The sequence below is a fragment of the Oncorhynchus mykiss genome, chromosome 11, assembly GCF_013265735.2.
Source record: "Oncorhynchus mykiss isolate Arlee chromosome 11, USDA_OmykA_1.1, whole genome shotgun sequence".
Lineage (NCBI taxonomy): Eukaryota > Metazoa > Chordata > Actinopteri > Salmoniformes > Salmonidae > Oncorhynchus > Oncorhynchus mykiss.
This window is the reverse complement of record NC_048575.1, coordinates 22,284,954-22,305,389: the sequence shown is the minus strand read 5'-3', so window position 1 is coordinate 22,305,389 and position 20,436 is coordinate 22,284,954. Positions and strand designations below refer to the sequence as shown.

The 20,436-nt window shown below is 42.4% G+C and overlaps 1 protein-coding gene across 7 annotated transcripts in view; it reads right to left on the bottom strand.

The window, feature by feature from the left end:
* Positions 1–872: 872 nt before the first annotated feature.
* Positions 873–20,436, bottom strand: part of col11a1a (collagen, type XI, alpha 1a) — an 88,659-nt gene continuing 69,095 nt past the window's right edge. For all 7 annotated transcript variants that reach the window (XM_036935177.1, XM_036935175.1, XM_036935180.1 and 4 more), the window contains 23 exons: positions 19,965–20,072; positions 19,670–19,777; positions 17,016–17,069; positions 16,847–16,900; positions 16,650–16,703; positions 15,894–15,947; positions 14,711–14,818; positions 14,219–14,272; positions 14,059–14,112; positions 12,873–12,926; positions 9,361–9,414; positions 8,483–8,590; positions 7,993–8,046; positions 7,694–7,747; positions 6,800–6,907; positions 5,844–5,897; positions 5,684–5,719; positions 5,513–5,566; positions 5,105–5,351; positions 3,848–3,960; positions 3,191–3,259; positions 2,426–2,659; positions 873–2,196 (listed from right to left, as the gene is read on the bottom strand). In XM_036935177.1, the coding sequence (XP_036791072.1) occupies positions 2,050–2,196; positions 2,426–2,659; positions 3,191–3,259; positions 3,848–3,960; positions 5,105–5,351; positions 5,513–5,566; positions 5,684–5,719; positions 5,844–5,897; positions 6,800–6,907; positions 7,694–7,747; positions 7,993–8,046; positions 8,483–8,590; positions 9,361–9,414; positions 12,873–12,926; positions 14,059–14,112; positions 14,219–14,272; positions 14,711–14,818; positions 15,894–15,947; positions 16,650–16,703; positions 16,847–16,900; positions 17,016–17,069; positions 19,670–19,777; positions 19,965–20,072 (2,034 nt within the window). In that variant the 3' untranslated portion in view covers positions 873–2,049. The remainder of the gene's footprint in view (positions 2,197–2,425; positions 2,660–3,190; positions 3,260–3,847; positions 3,961–5,104; positions 5,352–5,512; positions 5,567–5,683; positions 5,720–5,843; positions 5,898–6,799; positions 6,908–7,693; positions 7,748–7,992; positions 8,047–8,482; positions 8,591–9,360; positions 9,415–12,872; positions 12,927–14,058; positions 14,113–14,218; positions 14,273–14,710; positions 14,819–15,893; positions 15,948–16,649; positions 16,704–16,846; positions 16,901–17,015; positions 17,070–19,669; positions 19,778–19,964; positions 20,073–20,436) is intronic.

Sequence of the window (20,436 nt, the reverse complement as noted above, 5' to 3'; positions counted from 1 at the left end):
ACCTGGCACAATCGCTACAGTGAAGCATGGTGGTGGCAGCATCACGCTGTGGGGAATTGTTTTCAACAACTGGGACTGGGAGACTAATCAGGATCAAGGGACAGATGAATGAGCAAAGTACATCATTGATGAAAACCTGCTCCAGAGGGCTAAGGACCTCAAACTGGGGCGAAGGTGAACCTTCCGACAGGACAACAACGCTAAGCACACAGCCAAGACAACACAGGAGTGGCTTCGGGACAAGTCTCTGAATGTCCTTGAGTGGCCCAGCCAGACGCCGGATTTGAAACTGATCAAACATCTCTGGAGAGACCTGAAAATAACTTTACAGTGACGCTCCCCATCCAACCTGACTGAGCTTGAGAGGATCTGCAGAGAAGAATGGGAGAAACTCCCCAAATACAGGTGTGCCAAGCTTGTAGCGTCATACCCAAGAAGACTCGACGCTGTAATCGCTGCCAAAGGTGCTTCAGCAAAGTACTGAGTGAAGGGTCTGAATACTCAAGGCTGTAATCGCTGCCAAAGGTGCATCAACAAAGTACTGAGTAAAGGGTCTGAATACTTATGTAAATATGATATTTCAATTATTTTTGTAATACATTTGCAAAAATGTCTAAAAAGCTGTTTTTACTTTGTCGTTATGGGGTGTTGTGTGTAGATTGGTGAGGGAAGAAAACAATTGAATCCATTTTAGAATAAGGCTGTAATGTAACAAAATGTGTAAAAAGTGGTCTGAATACCTTCTGCATGTACTGTAACACCGTGACGTGCTTTTTACAACAATACAATTGATGACACATTGATGCCACATCCCAAGTCCTCTCTCTTTTACAAAATAAAACGTAAAACAAACAATGCAGACATTCCATTCACTGTTGTTTAGAATCCAGTTTTAATATTTTAAATGAACCATTAAAAGCACATCAAAACATTTTCTCATTTTAGTTACAAAAATGGGTCACCTAAAGGACTTATCATTGTATTCACAGAAGGATCTGAACAGAAGATGTCTAACCGATAAGTATTTCTTTCTTTAAAAAATTCCCCACCCAAAATATATAAACTTAATTGTTGAAACCAAGATATATACAGGGCATAACATCCATGGATCTTATGGTTATCAAGAAAGTTTGAGGTATACGACCAAAAAGAAAAACGGACAGATTATTTTTTTTTAAAAACAAATCAAAACAACAAATTTACTTAAATAAAAAGAAGAATGAATTTCATGATTGCTTAATACAAGCACAGGATCACAACATTAGTGGGATATGTTGCTATATGTGTGCTGGTGAGATGTTTCCAGTTGTTTTACCTATGGTCTTGAAGGGCAAAACTGCAAATAACCTAGAGCTTTGGATGGTCAATATATACAAAAGGGATGCATTATCATTAGAAATAGGGAATCGTTTGAATACTAATTTTATTTGCTTCATAACAGGTACACAGTATTTATTCATCAACAAAATATCATCATTATTTCTTTCTCTCTGTCTGTTTTTATTCATTTCTTTAACTTATATATATATTTTGTTTACGAACATTGAAATTAAGAGCCAGATGCGATTCTGATACACATGCAAGTTTTGAAAGTGGATTCAGAAAAAACAGATTGTACAAAATAATAATTACAGTTTTTTTTTTTAGCATCAAAATGCACCTTCTTTCTTAGCACCTCTTTATTTTGTTGTTTGAACAAGCACCATTGTAGTCATTTCTTTTGTACAGCACCCGGAGAAACCGGAAAAGAGGTGTCTCTCTCCTTTCGACCCACCCTCGTTCTTCTCCTGTTCACCCTTACCCTGCCACGCCTTCAAATGTCCTTCACCGTTGCTCCATAACAGTTTTAAGTCATGTGATTCTAGCCCTACAAGGGCAACAAGTATTTTTCTAGGTAATACATACATACATGGCAAGACATGTTCGCTACACCATTTTTTTTTTTTATTCAAAACTTGCATGTGGCATGGAAAAGGGTGGGGGGGCTGGGTGGTATCCAAAATGTCTTGACTTTCTTTCTGACCCCACCAAGTTTTTTTGTTTTTTTAGTTAGCCAAGGAAGCAGACTGGACCCACTTCAAATCCAAACTTCTGGCTGGCATCTCCAAAGTCATACAACATGACATCTATGATGGGAACCTGATCGATTTTGGGAGTATTAATCTCTATCACAGTCTTTCCGTAGCCCTTCCTCGTCTGTAAAGAGACAATGGGGGGGGGGGGGGGGGGGGGGGGGGGAGAAACATTAGACAGTGTGCTTTCAGTCAATTACAACCTCGTTGGAGCTAGTAAACAAGTCCAACAAAACAATCAATGGGGCATTTACTTAAGCTCCAACTATAGGGATGCAAAATTCCAGAGACTTTCGCTAAAGTGCTTGAACTATCACCATTAGAGACAGGAAGTATTGAGAGGCAGCCCTTACCGCGCATCCGTCTGCGAGGGCCCTGATGTAGGGGTTGTTGTCATAGGATATCTCCTCGTCGTTGGATCCTAGGAATCGCAGCGCCTTGTTATAGCTGTTGGTGGTCTCGTCGTGCCACACCACAGACTGGTGGCAGTTATAGGTGAAGTTCTGCCTGGCAGAGGCAGTCAGTAGTTTCAGGAAGGTCATCTGAACCTCGTTTATTGTGTTGCCGGCTGCGTCAACGTATGACAACTGTTTATTGGAGGAAGGGGTGGGAGAAAACAGAAAATAGATTTAGAGGTCAGAAATTGAAGCATGGGATTGGATACAATGTACTGATTAGAAGTGTTCCATCCCAAGAGTTCTTATCAAACATCTTGTCAGCATCAGTTATACAATCTCTCTCTCTCAGACCACGGCCAAATTGAGTCTTAAAGTGATAGAGCGCTTTCCTCCTCATCCTTAAGCGTCCTTCATCATTCCCAAAGTGTATGAAATGTGACTGTGATGGGTCTGAAGGGGCTGATGAGAGTTCTTATATGAGAGGTCTCGATCCCTTTGTGGCTAGCAACGTGGGGTCACTTCCAGAGACACTCTTGTCATCTTGTCTATTTGTGGCCTAACGGCCACTTCTGGAGTACCTCTGTACTGAGGGACAGGAGACAGGGACATTGCAGAGTGGAAGCCTGAGAAATCCTCTTAGTTTAGTATTGTGGAGAGGAGACAATTATTTTGTGAGGAGAGTGGCGCAGGATGGTAGGGTGGAATCGAGGGTGCACTTACTAGTTTACCCCGCTTAAATTCACTGAACCACGACCCTGGTATTTCTTTGGGCCATGAAGATATTCTGACCTATGGAGCCAAACAAATGGAGCACATAGGTCTTGACAAGAACAATGAATACAACTGGTTCCTGGAATTCCGTTTTGTTGTGATGCATCAAATGTTAAGTACAATATGCAGCTAGATACCCCATCCCTCAGATCTTAACGTACAGGAGAATCACTACAGTATAGTCATTATTTGATACCTAAGTATGTGTATATCAGTTTGTTTCTGTTTGTATACAGTTTATGTCTATACTGTATGTCTTGACAATTATGTCAATTCCAACCTTTGAGTTTAATGCATCTATTTTCTTCATGTCTTTACATCTGTACAATTCACACAGAATACAGTATGAATGTAAACGACAAATTCACAAGATCATCACAAAACAAGATCAAATGGGTATTTTTGACAGCTCGAAGTTAATGGCCAAGCAGTGAACCCAGGAAACATCACCAAACATGCATCTCCCAGTCTCACAGCCCTGACTGGCATATGAATGAAAACATCAGAACAGTATCTAGAATTGAACAAGACTATGGCTTGACTCCATGCTTTACTTGACAGTACAGTATGTGCAGGCCTCTTGGGGGAAATAAAAACGCCACTCACTCCGCTGGACTTCCTGTCTGGGTAGATACAGGTCTCTCCTCCAGCCGTGAAGTTACAGTAGACAGAGAAGGAGTCCCCTGAACATCCCTGGTTAGGATCTATCCAGTACTCGCCTGTGGAAAAACCCAATGAATCAATTAAATACGTGAATCTTTAGTTCTCTCAAGTTCCCACGACTTCACCAAGCACTCAAAATGAAACATTTCAAAGCCAAACACGTTTAACTTGAGACCCAACACGTCCCACCACGATGCCGGCGTGATTTGGACTTCTAACCCCTTTTTAAACAAGATGTGTTTGCGCTACAGACTGGGTTGTGTCGTTGGATTTGTCTATTACTTCTGCAATCATTCGTCTGTGTGATTACCGGGGGCTGAGCTAGACCTGTGTTTGTGAGACAAGGGCGGATCCTGAAGGGTCCCAGGGCCAGGTCTTTTTTACAAAAACGTCTGTATGAGTCTGAATGGTTTGAGCTATTTTTTTGATTGACATTTGTCAGTAAAACTCATGAATGCAACTGTTTACGTCAAATAGCGTTGTGTTCTACTTGTAGCCATGGTTGTCCTGAAAATAAAATGGTCAAATACTTACTTCATTCTGAGGCTAAATGCAAGGGCAGAACATTCAGGTAATTGAAAGTCAGACAAATGAAAAGCCGATTTTTGCTAGGGTCTCGGTACGGATCGGGTTAAACTGCGCCATGACATCCATGTGTTTAAATCATGAGAGATGAAAGGTGACGTAAATGCGGCTGGACATCATGCCGCTACATGTTATGCAGCCACTATACTATTTTATTATCATCTTAAGGAGAGAAAAAGTTAGAAATAACTTTAAAAAGGTCAAAGAAGGACCTGACATTTCTCTTGTATCAATTATGGACAGTCTGTTGAATGTTAAGTATAACCCCAAGGAGGCCTTGTTTTCAGTGCTATTCCCCACAGCAACACACTCTACCTGCAAATATATAATCTACACCCCCAATATCACTGCTATGAAATAAGCAAACACAGTCAAAGACGGTAGTATTGTAGTACTGTAATATAATAGAGCAATGTACATTTGTATAATGCACAATGTTTTATTTGTATCCCTGTTTGGACCACAGGAAGAGTAGCTGCTGCCTTGGCAACATCGAAATGGGATCCTAATAAAATACTAAATACGAAAGATGTCCTTATCTAGCTCAACAAAATGGCCGCCAATCACAGCCAAGGCATTAGCATATTACCCATGATCCTCCTCTCTGTGACTCACCATCAGGGAACTCTGGGTGGGCGAGCTGCAGGTCTTTGCAGGTCCTGGCTGGGTTGTTCTGTGTGCCCATTGGGTACTTCATCCTCTCAATGTCCTGTTTGAGGTTGTTGAGCGAACCAAAGATGTCCTCCATGCCGTCTCCGTAGTCCATCATGGTGCCCGCCGCGTCTGCCTGCATGTCTGCATGTCTGCGGTTCTTCTTGGGAGACTGGATGGGCAGTGGCTGGATCACCTCGCCAGGGGGACCCTGTTGAGCAGAAAGGAAGAAGGAAAATATTGGTACGGAATCCCATAGTGTGACAGCGTATGCTTCAGATCGTTTTCTAGAAATAACCCTTTTGAATTTCACCTAATAACGTAAATGCCCTGTTTTCGGTTTTATACTGGACGCCAAAGGTTAATACTCACAGGAGGACCAGGTGGACCGATCGTACCGGTGTCTCCCTTCTGACCAGCAGGACCCTGGAAAGAACATGGAGATATAAGCATGTTGTTAACTTTGCATCTAACAAACACTCCTTTAAATGACTGTCACCAACTTTCACAAGTTGAAACAAAGAGTGGTTGAACAGATCTTACCGATGAACCCTTAGATCCCTTAGGACCTCCAGGACCCTGGAAGAGACAGCCAAGACGCACAGTGAATAAATAGCAGAGGAATGTGTTTAAACATTATTGTGATATTTGAACTGTGAAGGTATGCTATTAAGAAAACAGAGAAAGCAGGGGACTGTCTTACAGGCAGGCCTGGAGGACCAGGAGGACCGAGAGGACCTGAAGAGCCACCAATACCCTGTGAAGAAGAGACCAGACATCAGTGAGATGACAGTGGGATAAAGCAGGGTAGAATACAAGGGGAAACATTAAAAACCTCCTAGCAGCGTGTTAATGAGTCCTAACATGTTTATTTCCCATTTCATTGTGACAAATACAGCTCAAACGGCGACGCCTGTTCCTCAAGCCTAAAATAGAGACCCGATAGAAGGAGACACGTTTTTTTCCCCCGCCCACCATTCTTCTAAGTCAGAGAAAGGGAACATTACAATTTCATTAGGCTCAATGTGAAGATGTTTAATCCATTCCATCTCTTTAAATCACGGAGCAAGGCTGCCGAAAGGCCGCGGCGGGTCTCAAATTGCACATTCACTCAATCTGCAATGTTTATTTAAAAATGGATGAGAGCCTTAATGTGGAGCTTCATCAGACTAGAGGACTGACCCTGTTCGAGTACCGCATGACATTTCTAACTTCCAGGAAAAAAGATGCTTTGGTATACAGGACAATTGATATCCAATGAGGCTGGGAGAGAAATAGGATATTAACAGAATGCCATGGAAAGCAGAGCATTAGAATCCCTGTAATGGGCGTTACATTAATTTTTTTTTTACACATATAATTCACCTTGAAAGACTAATCCTGCCACAAGAAGGCAACGCGTGTATATTTCTACAGTACTGTATATGAGTAATGGTCAAGTCAAGTCAGTATTCATTTCGGAAGAGCGTATACTCGATGCGTAAGTATATATGGTGCATTGGAGTGCTTGCTGCACAATATAAAGCAGATAACGTGTCATTATAGACAACTTTCTCAGTGAACTGTAGGTGGCTGCAATCAGACCAATAGCATTGTACTTCCTGGTGGAGGGCAAATAGGTTTACGAATGGCAAACAGATGAGGTCATTAATCACTTACACCGTCGCCCTTGCCTCCAGGAGAACCCTGGGGTCCGGGCAAGCCTCGGTCTCCCTTCTCTCCCTGCTCGCCAGGGGGTCCAATCAGACCAATCAGACCTGAATGACCCTGGAGGACACACACACAAAACAAGAGTCATGAAGACTGGAAAAATTGAGTCAAAACATTTTAAGACGATGCATCACTACAACCCGGCTATAACCGTCACCATTCAATCAAGTGAAATACAAATCAGCTGCAAATAATGAACATTATTGAACAAATCTGAAAGCATTTTAACCTAAACATTTTTGGGAGACTTAAAAAACAATTTCTCTGAATTTCTCTGTGAGTGCAACTGAGGACAATATTCACAATAACGATGGCTGGAAAAGATTTTATCCTTAACCAGTCCCATTGATTTGAAAGCATGACAAATAGCCACATGAAAAGCTACCCATGGTGTCCTTTTAAACCAATCCCTGTCAATCCTGCTTTCATTTTTTGGGATATTACTGCAATGCTTTGTGCTGCATTACTGAGAGTCCACTGGCAGAGCTGATGCTGTGTGTCAAATAGAGAAGGCTAAGAAGTAGGATCTTATTCAATTCAAAATGGCTACCAGCTTTCTCCAAATTTCACTTTTAATTTACTGAGTAACATAAAAAAAAAACAATAGTATTTTCATAGTGATAAAGCCTGTTACAAATGTATTGCTGTACCGAAATAAATGGTGTGTTTGATCTTTCTAGAATTGCTGGTTATAAAGTTCAGGTGAGGGGAACTCTAGGTCCCATCCCAGCCATGCTCATAGTCATGGTCCCATCCCACTTCAGGTTGAACTCCCAACCCCTTCTGGGATCAGAGAAATCAAATCAACAAGCTCTTTGGGATGGGAAATTGAGGCGAGCTCACCTTTTCACCCTTGGTCCCGGGGTCACCCTTCAGACCTGGGAGACCAGGGGGTCCCTAATAATCACAGAGAGACAAGGGGGTTAGAAATCAATTACAACACCACAGTAGAGAGAGAGAGAAAGAGGAGAGAGGTAATAATAGAAAGAAAGAAAGAGCTACAGAGAGAGAGAGAGAGAGAGAGAGAGAGAGAGAGAGAGAGAGAGAGAGAGAGGGAGAGAGAGAGAGAGAGAGAGAGAGAGAGAGAGAGAGAGAGAGAGAGAGAGAGAGAGAGAGAGAGAGGCCACATTATCTCTGCTCACCATAGGTCCAGGTGGGCCGTCTTGTCCAGAGGAACCAGGAAGTCCTTGTTCACCCTGAGAAGAGAAAAGCCATCCAATTATAGTCCATCATTACAGCCTGCTGTAACTCTTATGGCCTCATATTGATTTCATGTGCCCGGCTCTATGATTAATTGTAGGAATACCACAAAAAAGTGTGTTCGAATAAACAACAGAAATGTATAAAGTACAAGCCAAATGGGACTATCGATTATTCCATGAGCACTGTTGTCATACTGCTTAAGGGCTGTTTGGTCTCTCTCTGTGTGTGTGTGTGTGTGTGTGTGTGTGTGTGTGTGTGTGTGTGTGTGTGTGTGTGTGTGTGTGTGTGTGTGTGTGTGTGTTTGTGTGTGTGTGTGTGTGCATGTGTGCGCGTTTGTGTGTGCGCGTGTGTGTGCGCGTGTGTGTGTGCACGTGTGTAAACATTGGTGAATATAGGGAAATATGATGGAACGTTGGATCTTGGACTTACAACAGGGCCAGGGATTCCACGCAGACCTTCTGGACCGGGCTTTCCTGAGGGCCCCTGTGGGCCGACTGGGCCAGTTTTACCTGGGGGTCCCTCAGCTCCAGACTCACCCTGTAGGAAGGGACAAGATTGTCATAATGACATAACTCTACATGAAGTCCTTTCCATCTGGTTTGGTTGATCAAAATAATATAAAAAGAAACACAAGCAATACCATGTTAACATGATCTCTTTGTGTTCATATTTCTGATCTACAGTTCATTTAAAAACCCTAACAACAGATGGTAAAATAACAGGCTGCTTGTCAACCTGACATCCTTGCTGTGTGTACTGTCAAAGAGCCATAGCTTCTGCTGTTTTGAGCTTCAGATGAATGTATTCTATGCTAGTATAGCTGACTGTTATGTTGATGCATTCCCCTGCTCACAAAGTGGCATGGCTAACATCTGAAGCGTTAGATAACAACGGGGGTAAGGGGTGGGGGATGAGGAGAGAGGGGAGAGGGGGGGACATAAGGGGAGGGAGATGGGGGGGGGTGAGGGGAGGGAGATGAGGGGAGAGGGGAGGGAGATGAGGGGATGGAGATGAGGGGATGGAGATGAGGGGATGGGATGAGAGGAGGGAGCAGGGAGATGAGGGGAGAGAGCAGGGAGATGAGGGGAGGGAGATGAGGGGACGGGGATAAGAGGAGGGAGCAGGGAGATGAGGGGAGAGAGCAGGGAGATGAGGGGAGAGAGCAGGGAGATGAGAGGAGAGGGGAGGGAGATGAGGGGAGGAGGTTGAGGGGAGGGGAATGAGGGGTGAAGCATTGGGGGCTAGCTGGAGCCTGGAGTTGCTGAGACTGCTCTCTGGGCAAAGGCTGAATTGATTTTCTAGGTTACCTTGGCGCCCTTCTCTCCTTGTCTACCCTCTGCACCGGCAGTTCCTGGGGGGCCCTGGGGAAGACAAGAAGACATGCTTTAGCATCCCACAGCAGAGTGTTGTTGTGTGTGTGCGCGCATATGTGTGTGTGTGCGCATGTCTATTAGTCAGAGTATGTGTGTGTGCATGTGCAGAGTCAACAACAACATTGTGAGGTCAGTATTTCAGGTGAATTGTAACAATTTGTTACTGTGACATGCATCCATTTGACATCAATCACAAACACACCAGTAAAAACCCAGTGTTGTGTTTGCAGTGCAATATTTCAATGGCTTCAACTGAGTAATGAGGAAAGGAGAAGCTGCTTGAACAAACTATTGGCTACAGGGCTGTACTAATAAAAAATAAACCAAAGACAAAGTGAAATCAAACACTGCAAATAATGTGATTAAGGTTGAATATTTGAACTAGCCATAGTATCAACTCAAAAACAAGTCATTCCTGAATGTGGGGTTGAGAATCACATGAAGAAATCCATCAGCCAGTCCATACCTAGTAATTCCAGTTTCGCCCCCCAAGAATATTATCATTCAATCCAACACTGATGAAAACTGTATTAGTGATCAAATGTCCTTGAAAAGTCTACCTCAATTTCCCAGCAAGTTTATAAAGATCTGTTTGACTGAACGGGACTGGACATGCTTTGTGAAATGAACTACTTACTGAACGACCTTATACACACACGCACACGCACACGCACACACACACACACACACACACACACACACACACACACACACACACACACACACACACACACACACACAGACACACGCACACCTCTCCCTCAATAGTCTCCAATCACTTCAAGGTTTTCCAGTTCATCTCTCTCTCTGGCCATCTCTCCGAGGCCTAAAGCTGTCTCTTTCAACTACACAAGAGGTCCTCACATCAAAACCACATGCAGTCCACAGAGAGGCCCATTCTTCTCTGATCAGACAGTATGGGAAGGCAGGAGATGGCAGCAGGGCAGCAGGGTTTTGTGTTTTGACTGATTGCCCATGTAGAGATGTGGTCAAACAGGGCAGCATCTGCTTTGTTTCGCTCTCTTCATCCTCGCTAGATGTGTTGTGAGCAATGGTTCAAAAATGGTCTGTTTATTTCTGTTTGTGAATAGGATGCTGCTGCCAAACGTCTAAATGCCTACTGTAGCTGATGTGTATGTTGTCTTGTCCAGGGGAAGTATAAATACAGCAGCAGTCTAGAAACAAATTAAGTACTCTAAACTGTAAATTATATGTCACTGTTTATATAGTTTTCACCATGAATATCTACAGAGAGAAAACCATAGCATTAGGACGACTGAAGTCACTGATTCCGTATGTGTTTCTCTGTTGTTCATTAAAGAAACATTTGATTTTAGTCTTGGAGGTGTGTTTCAATATGGCAGGTACTGATGCTTGTCCCCCATGAGACACCGTAGGAACAAAGTATCACTTCCTCAAAATAGTCAGAATAAATCTAAGATAACTTTTCTAAAAACTGTTATTCATTTTGACGTCTTTGACTATGATATGTGACGTGTCGTTTTATGTAAACAAAGTCAGATCCGCTGCTCTGATTGCAAGATCTGTCTCACTGTCTGTGTTCTGCTGTAAGATTGGATAGAGAGCAATCACCGCAGCTGTGTGTCCTGTTTTAGTGGGCAAGTGAGCATGTCGAAGTCAAAACCCTACCCTCAAGTAAGTCATGACTAACTCACCTACAAAACTCTGTTTTGGACGAGACCGACTTTGTTAATGAAATTATCCTATTTACACTTTGTAGTCCATTTTGACACTAAAATAACTGTTTCTGACTAATAGTCCATTTTCTATCAGATAAATAGTTTATGGCCTTCAGTTGCACTTTAAGATAAAAAAAAAAAAATGAAGATTCAAATAAATAAAGAACTGCTCTTCTGCTAAATGGCTTCGGACAGGGCCTGTAGGAGCTGGAGAGAGATTTCAGATTCATTTTAAATTGCTATGGACAAACTGCAGAGAAAGCAAAAACACCCTGCAAAGTTAAATGCAAAACAACTCTAGCCCCAAGTGACTGATTCAGAGGAGCAGAATGCCTGGGAGTTGCAGAAGTCGTTCTAGGTTACACTTTTTGGAGGAAGGCGATTAAATACCTATGATGATGAAATAGTCGTTTTCCTAACATAATCCCTTGGCCATTAGGCGCTGCATATGCTGATATGATGTTAAATACTCTGAATGTGAATTCCATCAAGCACATTGCAAAAGCAATTGCCGTTATTTGTAAAAATGCACATATTTTATGCTATGGGCCTGTGCCATAACGTTGTTGCAGAAGATAGCTTGAGATAGCAAATTTGAGAAATGTGGGACAATAATTGCGAATTTTCATTTAAAGAAATCATTTAACACCCGACAGAAAGAACTTAATGCATTATTTGGGATTCACTAATGTCGGCTCCCTTCAACTAACATTAGCCTACCACAAATGATGTTTCACTTGATTACTTCCAGGGAACGTCGAGAGGGAATTTATATGGCAGTAGCTTTATACAATAAACATCAGATATGATTGCCCTCGGTCATCATGATCATAAAAAGCATTTCAAATTCAATCTAAAACGTTATCTTTGCCTTGGAGACCACCAAAATGTCCAAAACGTCAATTTTTACTGGGTGAACTGAGTCAGCGACGGCTGACCTGTCTGTGTAATGACATCTCACTACACTACAGCCATTCAATCTAATGTTACTAGCGTCATGCCTTTGTTTGGCCGTGGCTGTCAGTCAAACTAGCCTAGATCAATAGTGTGTCAGGGGAGATATCTCTCTTCCCTCAGCTAGACACAGGTAAATTAGTTTTGGGCCTTGACGCTTTTTTTTCTCTCTCTTTTTTTTTCTTTCTAAAACCTATTTTCAATTTCTCACTGAGAAAAAAAAAACTATTCCAGACATCAAGCCCTTCATTTCTCTATGGGCTTTGAGATATCTTTCATTTCCATGTACAGACGGCTCAGTGGGCTTTGAGATATCGTTCATTTCCATGTACAGACGGCTCAGTGGCCCTGACCCTGCAAATATCACACATTGTTTTTCTCTCCCACTTTTTGATGAGAGTGAATCATGCAGGTTCTCTGGGGGGAAATTGAGTTGTAGAGTTTGGAGTTATTGTTCAGAGTAAAGAATTCTCACCTGAGGACTATAGGTTTAATCAACTATGACTGAGAGCATTCCATTGTCTGGTTTTATAATCCAACGAATATATTTCATCGTATCTCAATAGGTGTTGAATAGTGGACAGTTGGGTTCAATCAAATCTAGGCCAAACGGGGCTCGAGCAGAGAGTTACGATTGAACGCTCAATATAAACGTACAACGTTGTTCAATCTTTTATCTGATCGGGGTCAAAGCTGCAGTATGATGCCATTTCATATAACAAACAGTGATGCTGACGTCTGTGGTGTGTTGGTGGGGATGATGACTATGATGATGAAGATGTTGAGACTTACTCTCTTGCCGGGAGGACCAGGTGGACCAGATTCACCAGATGGACCAGGAGGACCCTGGGATGGACAGAAGAAGAAGTAGATGAATAAGAAGAATAGAATAGAGAAGGTAAGAGAGTTAGGGGTCTTCATGCACATTAACAGTGTGCTGTGTATAAAGGTATATTAACATGATACAGTATATAGTCATATTCTTTGAAATAGATAGTACAAAACCACCATTATCCTTACAAATAGAGAAGTGTGTGACTGCATATTGACATTAGACTATCTATTTTTGAAGTCACACACTGTAGTCTTAAATATCACGTCTGTTTTCAGAACCTGCTTCACCCAATTATCTCATTTAATTGGAAGCAATCATAGCACATTTAGGTTAGCATAACCAAATATTTGACGTACACAAAATTAGAAAGTGGAGAATACAACTCAGAGTGGATAGGAATTTACAGAATTATTCAACTGTGTGATGTGGTTTATATTGAAACACTGTTAATCAGAGAATGGAAAAAAACATGTTCTCCCTTTCAAAGTTAAACTTCACTGAGCCATGACAAAACTTTATGATACTTTAACTTCACTTTACATAACACCTTACTCTGAACCAACACACACACCACACACACACACACACACACACACACACACACACACACACACACACACACACTCACACACACACACACACACACACACACTAAATCGTGACCTCATTCCTATTGCATTTAAAGTTTCCTTTCATTTTCCCAGCACTTGCAAATCTCATTTACATCCATCAATGTTAATAAGTATTCTAATTCACACCCTCACAAAGGCTTAAATCATCTGATTTGTTGTTCATATTTCAAATTAAAATCTATAAAATGAATAAACAGACTCATATACTGTACTAGACCTTAAGAAGTAAATTATATGATTCAATGTTCTCTATTGCAGGTACTTATTCATAAATAAAAGCTTATGGGAATTTACTACAGGCCAAGCACACAAGGGGCTTTAGCGGTTATGCTAAATGGGATAGGCTATTTGTATAGACCATTATGACAGACTAATAGTTAATGGTGATGGTAATGCGCTCGTACAGTCGCCCGCTATCGTGCTGCCAACTGTAAACCAGAGTTATATAATCAAGCAGATTTTTCAGTCCCCTTATTGTTGTGTTAATGATATTTATGACATATGGACTTACAGGCTGACCAGATTCACCATCCTCTCCTTTCTCTCCCGCAGAGCCATCAGTTCCCTAGGGAGAAGAGATATGAACATGTGAGATGGATCACCATGATCTAGGTAATGGTAATAGTGGGATCTTAATAGTTGAATTAGTGGTATAATGATGTAATACGTACAGCAACACCGGCCTCACCGGGTGGACCAGGGTCTCCAGGGAAACCAACCGGCCCCTGGAAGGTGAAGGAAAGGCAGGAGAACAAATAAAACACCGGTATAATATTATCAATAATATACAAAATACTAGAATCTTCAACGTATGTGACCAAGGCCAACACCATCAGGTTTGTTTCTAATGGTTGTCATTAATCTGAAGGTGAGAGGTGAAGCTTTATGAATAGACCATATCAACTGACAAAGGCACTTTGTGTAAACCTTGGCTTCCTGATGCTGCAGACGGTAATGTCAGCAAAGCACTCATCACAGTTCATTATCACGTTCAAAAAGAAGGAAAAAAAAGACAACCTGTCCTAATAAAAAGGCTTTTTAGCTCTTAAAACTTGGCTTAAAATTAAATAAACCGCCCAGAAGCAATCAAGGACATTTCTTTTCATTCACAAACGTCAAGTGGTTCTATCCCTGCACAGGTTGGGGTAGAGACTGAAGCTTACGGGGTTGCCTTTGGGTCCATCATCTCCAGGGGGTCCTTTGGCGCCAGCGGGTCCGGCAGCTCCGGGTGGTCCTGCCTCTCCCTTGTCTCCTCTCTCGCCTTTAGGCCCCTGTGGAGAACAACAGATACCATCAACACACAGGAGGACCGAGCTGGAGCGGGAAGGTTCCCTGCTGAAGCATGGATAATGAGCAGCAGTAGTGTGTATTGTTAGGAATTGAGGTAGGTAAGTGGTTACTCTACAGTTAGGCATTATATTTCACTTATATTTCACATATTGCGGTCCCTTTGTGGAGCAGAGGTGGTAGTTGTTTATATGTACTGTGTAAGGTATCTCTTGATGCAGCAGGTAGCCCAGTGGTTAGAGCATTGGGCCAGTAACCAAAAGGTTGCTGGTTTGAATCACAGAAATCTGTTGTTCTGCCCTTGAACAAGGCAGCTAAGCCATTGTTCCCCGCTAGGCCGTCATTGTAAATAAGAATTTGTTCTTAACTGACTTGCCTAGTTAAATAAAATGTAAAAAAAAGAATGTAAAATGCTCGACCTATGATGGACTAACTCCGTAGCAATTACCAATCAAATCTTTAGAACTACCTCACAGGGTTAGGTAGGTGTCAACCAAAACACATTTATGATAACATTCCGCAATGATTTTGGTCATGGTTCTGGAATGTACAGAGGATTCCATTGGAACTAAACTACCTCAGGGAAACAGCGATCTTGAAAGGTAGACGTTGTGTATTCTCTTTTTGCGATATTTCACTGTTTAGTAGCTCGGCGAAGTCCTGGTGTTAAGTTCTCGTAGCCATTGTTCCAGAGCTGAGACTGATGTGTTCACATGGCTGCAGTAATCATCTGTTAAGAGTCTGGGAAGTGATTCAGCTTGGCAGGGCTGTGTTACCATAGAGCGTTGGCCAGAAACACACTGAGAACGACGCTGTGACGCTGGCCCATCAGCAGCAACACAGGACCAGCAATTACTACCACTCACATCACTAAAAAGACTTTGCAAGTCTACGTGTTGTTGGACAGTACGCCGTGTGTTTACGTGTGTTATGAACTAATGCATAATCATAATCATTGTCCTGGTAATAGGGAAATACACAAACACATGATGCCTTGGATGATAGATAATTATGTGAATGTAGACGCAGACACACAGACACACTGAGACAGAGACTTACTCCAGTTCCGGGCTCTCCAGGGGTTCCTGGGTTGCCAGCTTCACCGTTTTCACCCTGTAAATGAAAACACCATTTTAGAATCTCTGCCAAGATAGACACCCTTATGAATGCATGATCTACTAGATGACATTATCCACTTGTATCTAGATGACATTATACTGTTGTCAAAATAGGCTCTAAAACCCTATGAGAAGGCTAACAATACATGTCATAGTGGGTGCTGAGTGTCATTAGGTTTTAGAATCTCTCCCGTGATATACATTAATAGACATTAATGATTACATTATCATGTTCTCAAAATACAGTGGATGTCAAAACACAGGGCTCTCAAACACTGTGCATAACAATATACTTTGTAGGGGTTGATGCTGAGTGTCATCCTGTTGAACTTTAACATAGGTGTGATAGCATTAAGGCTAGTCGGTGTGCTCTCTCAAAGTGATGATAACCTTCCATGGATATGTTTCATATTCTGGAGTCATCATTCCATTGCATTAAGTATTGATGGTGGGGGCCGGCTGCCAGATGGCACTAAAATGGAGGAGTGGTGTTGGAACTGTTGTAAAATAGGCATTAATAGTATCAGAGCACTAACTCAGACACAGGCTGCCATAGGCAATTAATGGAGTCCTGGAGATAACATCAGTGGACTGGGGAGAGGGGAGGGAAGGGGTAGGGGTAGGTGGAGGGACGTTGGCAGGATTTCCACCCTAGACACACACTCCGGACTGTCTTGTAACGGGCACACGCCCTCACCTTCTCACCCACGCCTCCCATGGCACCCACACCACCAGGAGGACCTTGTGCACCCTGACAGGAACAGAAAAGAGGAGAGAGGAGTCAGCATTCATTACCTCAGGAGAGACAGATTTTCTCTGTTATATCTGTTTGGGTGACATTTGGTAATGTGACGATGAGTTATTGGAGATAAAAGATTGATGTGTGGTACGTACATCAGCTCCACTAGGACCCTGAGGACCTCTGGGACCAGGTGGACCGGGGGGACCCTGTAAAGAGACAACAGGAAGTGATAGGGTCAAAACAGGAAGTGAGTTCTAGGGTGAAACGCATTTCTCATTTCGAAAGTGATACAAATTGTTTTAATGGTGATTATCTGCTCACCATCGGACCGACATCGCCATTCTCACCCTTCTCTCCTGGAGGTCCAGGAAGACCCTGAGGGCAGACAGAAATAAACAAGCAAACTTTTCATTATTCTGGTTTAGCTTGAGGAAACATGCAGATGTAATTGAAAAACTAAGCAAAACCTTCAAGAATAGTTTTATCAATTGATGCACTTTATAAATTGTACCAGATGTCTTTAATTTGGGTTATGATGAGTAATTGGACAGAAATTAATTGGTGATGGCTGTATTGTAGCTTTTAGTTGACCACTGAGGTAAACGGTATACTGTGAACAAAGAGTTAGCAGAGCCAGTCAGTTTCCACAGCAAGGGAGTGATAGAAACCAGACTCCATTCAGTGTCTTAATGAATTAATCACCAATTAAACATTATGTCCAATCTCTCAGTTCTCTAATTCTGCAGATAAAGTTGTGCCCCTCTCTCTGACTCAAAGAGACACCAGGGAGACATTTGTCCATGATGACAGACACAAACTGCCATCAAGGAGAAATGACTCTTTTCACACTGTGTGACAATGTGACCAATAGTGAGTTGATGGGAAACAAAATAAGGCGACAAGATTAAACAACACTGAATGTCAAGTATTTCTCTATGGCAAAATGAAGGTAATTTGTTCCTAACCAAAAACCCAGACATGGACCCCATCGTTCATTTCCTTGCATGTTAAGTGGACTATGTGGTTGAGGCGTCATATGTACGTTTGATCCCTGACATTTCAACTTTAATTGCTTTGGTCATTCCCGATCCAGTCTTCTCCACTATTCAAAGGCAGTGTGTCTCTGTCGTCACCATGAGGAGCGAAGACAAAGATCTCATTTTATCTGCTATTTACTCTCCGTTACAACAACCTATCTTCCTCAAATACCTACGCCCTATGGGAGGAAGCTGAGGCTGAGACAGACTGTGTGTGTGTGTGTGTGTAAATGTGTCCATGCGCGTGTCCGTGTGTGTGTGTCCGTGCATGTGCAAGTCCGTGATTGTGTGTGTGTTTCTGCATGCTGATTTGTCCCTCTGGAGTGGAAATCTCATCAGAATGGTGGTCTCCTGAGTCAGAGATCGTTAACAGGAACACTGATTATGCACCACAGAGTGGAAAAAGGAGAGTGTGTTCAATGGCCTACTGCCTATTGGAAGAGGTCAGTCCACGCAATTAATGAAATAGCCATGGAAGTGAATTACGCTCAATTAAAAGTTAATTGAATTGAATAGCCAGGAAGATTGAAACTTGAGACTAGCGGGTATAGTCTGTATAATTCCATCAAGACAATGACCTGGGTTTAATGAACAGCTAATTCATTTTGCTCCTAAAGACAGCCACTGTACTGTACCACGGACTCCCTTATGTTGATGATTCCCTTACATTGATGATTCCCTTACATAGATGATTCCGTTAGGTTGATGATTCCCTTACATTGATGATTCCCTTACATTGATGATTCCCTTACGTTGATGATTCCCTTACATTGATGATTCCCTTACATTGATGATTCCCTTACGTTGATGATTCCCTTACGTTGATGATTCCCTTACGTTGATGATTCCCTTACGTTGATGATTCCCTTACGTTGATGATTCCCTTACGTTGATGATTCCCTTTCGTTGATGATTCCCTTACGTTGATGATTCCCTTACGTTGATGATTCCCTTACGTTGATGATTCCCTTACGTTGATGATTCCGTTAGGTTGATGATTCCCTTACATTGATGATTCCCTTACATTGATGATTCCCTTACGTTGATGATTCCCTTACATTGATGATTCCCTTACGTTGATGATTCCCTTACGTTGATGATTCCCTTACGTTGATGATTCCCTTTCGTTGATGATACCCTTACGTTGATGATTCCCTTACGTTGATGATTCCCTTACGTTGATGAGGTAGATAGAAACTCAGGAGAACACCTGACCACTGCTTCACTATACACATCAACCACATTACCTTTATATTTAACACAAACTAATTTAGCATATATTTTTCACATTTTACATAATATAAAACAATAGGAATCACCTCTATGCTCTTTAGTTACTGAAACATCTAGTGTGGGGAAACTAAACCAAACTATACAAAACTGATAATTTACCTCTGGCATTTCATTACAAACGGACTGTCGGTCAGAAGACAGTGCATTGTCATCTGACATCTGTGCTGACCCAGAGTCCCATTTGTTGGCAAATGGCCCTTTAATCCTCCTATATTAAAATACCACCATTCAAGACCAAATAGAAATCCTTTTGTATTGAAATGCTTTGTGAGGTTAGAGCACTCGGATCAACCCTACTCATTAGCCAGAGTGTCCATTGTGCGCTCTGAATGCTCTGAGAGCAAAACGCTCTGAATCTACGAACGACCCAGAGTGCACTCTGACACTCCAGACTGAATTTACGAACGCACCCTAAGACTCAGAGAGAGAATGGATGCATCAAATAGTTTGCATCAATACCAGTGGGATCCATGGTTAAGTATGTTTGTGTGTGTTTGTGTGTGTGGGGGGGATTGAGGGTGTGTGTGTGTTTCAGGGGGGTTACTTTGTGCAAAGCCTATACAATATGTGTTTGTGTGTGAATGTTTGTCCCTGGAGTACAGGGGATGCTAGTGTTTCAGGGTGTGTTTGGGGTTCCCCACCCACCTGCAGACCAATGGGACCAGGGGGCCCGGGGAAACCTCTGGATCCTTCGTCTCCCTTCTGTCCGAACATCCCCTGCTGACCCCTGGGACCGGGCTCTCCATCACCTCCCTGAGGACACAGTAACCATGTTAACACACTGACGGAGCAAAGCAATACACTGGATGTATGTAGCTAACAGCACAGCAAAACGGACTGCAAAGACATGTGTATGAAGATAGCATGTCTACTGTAGCTGAGAGTCTCCCCAATTGGGGCTAAGGTGGGTCCAAGGCTGGACAGGGGCAGAGATACTCACTGCAGGTCCTGGATTACCGATGGGACCCTGGAGACCAGCTGGGCCAGGAGGACCCTGTTCACCCTTGTCTGCTTTGCTTCCCTTTTGACCTGGCTCTCCAACCTCTCCCTGGGACACACAGGACACACATGATACACACACATAGGACACACGCATCACACAGGAGGACACACTTCACTTGTATCTGACATTTCTACAATAACATCTACTTTAAAATGCCAACCTTGTACAGAAAATCTAAACACGTACAAACAAACTGTCAGAGAATTGGCAAATGAGTTAATTACCTACAGTCAAAATCACTAGAGCAAAGATGCAGAAATCAGTCGAAATTTGGATTCAATTTGTGTGTGGGAAGGATACATGCGATTTTAAATGCAAGTGATAGATGGTGTTGGAGATTAGTGGACAAGTCCATTTAAAGCTCTACAGTGACATATGTTTGGCAGCTCAATAGATGGGCTGGATCGTA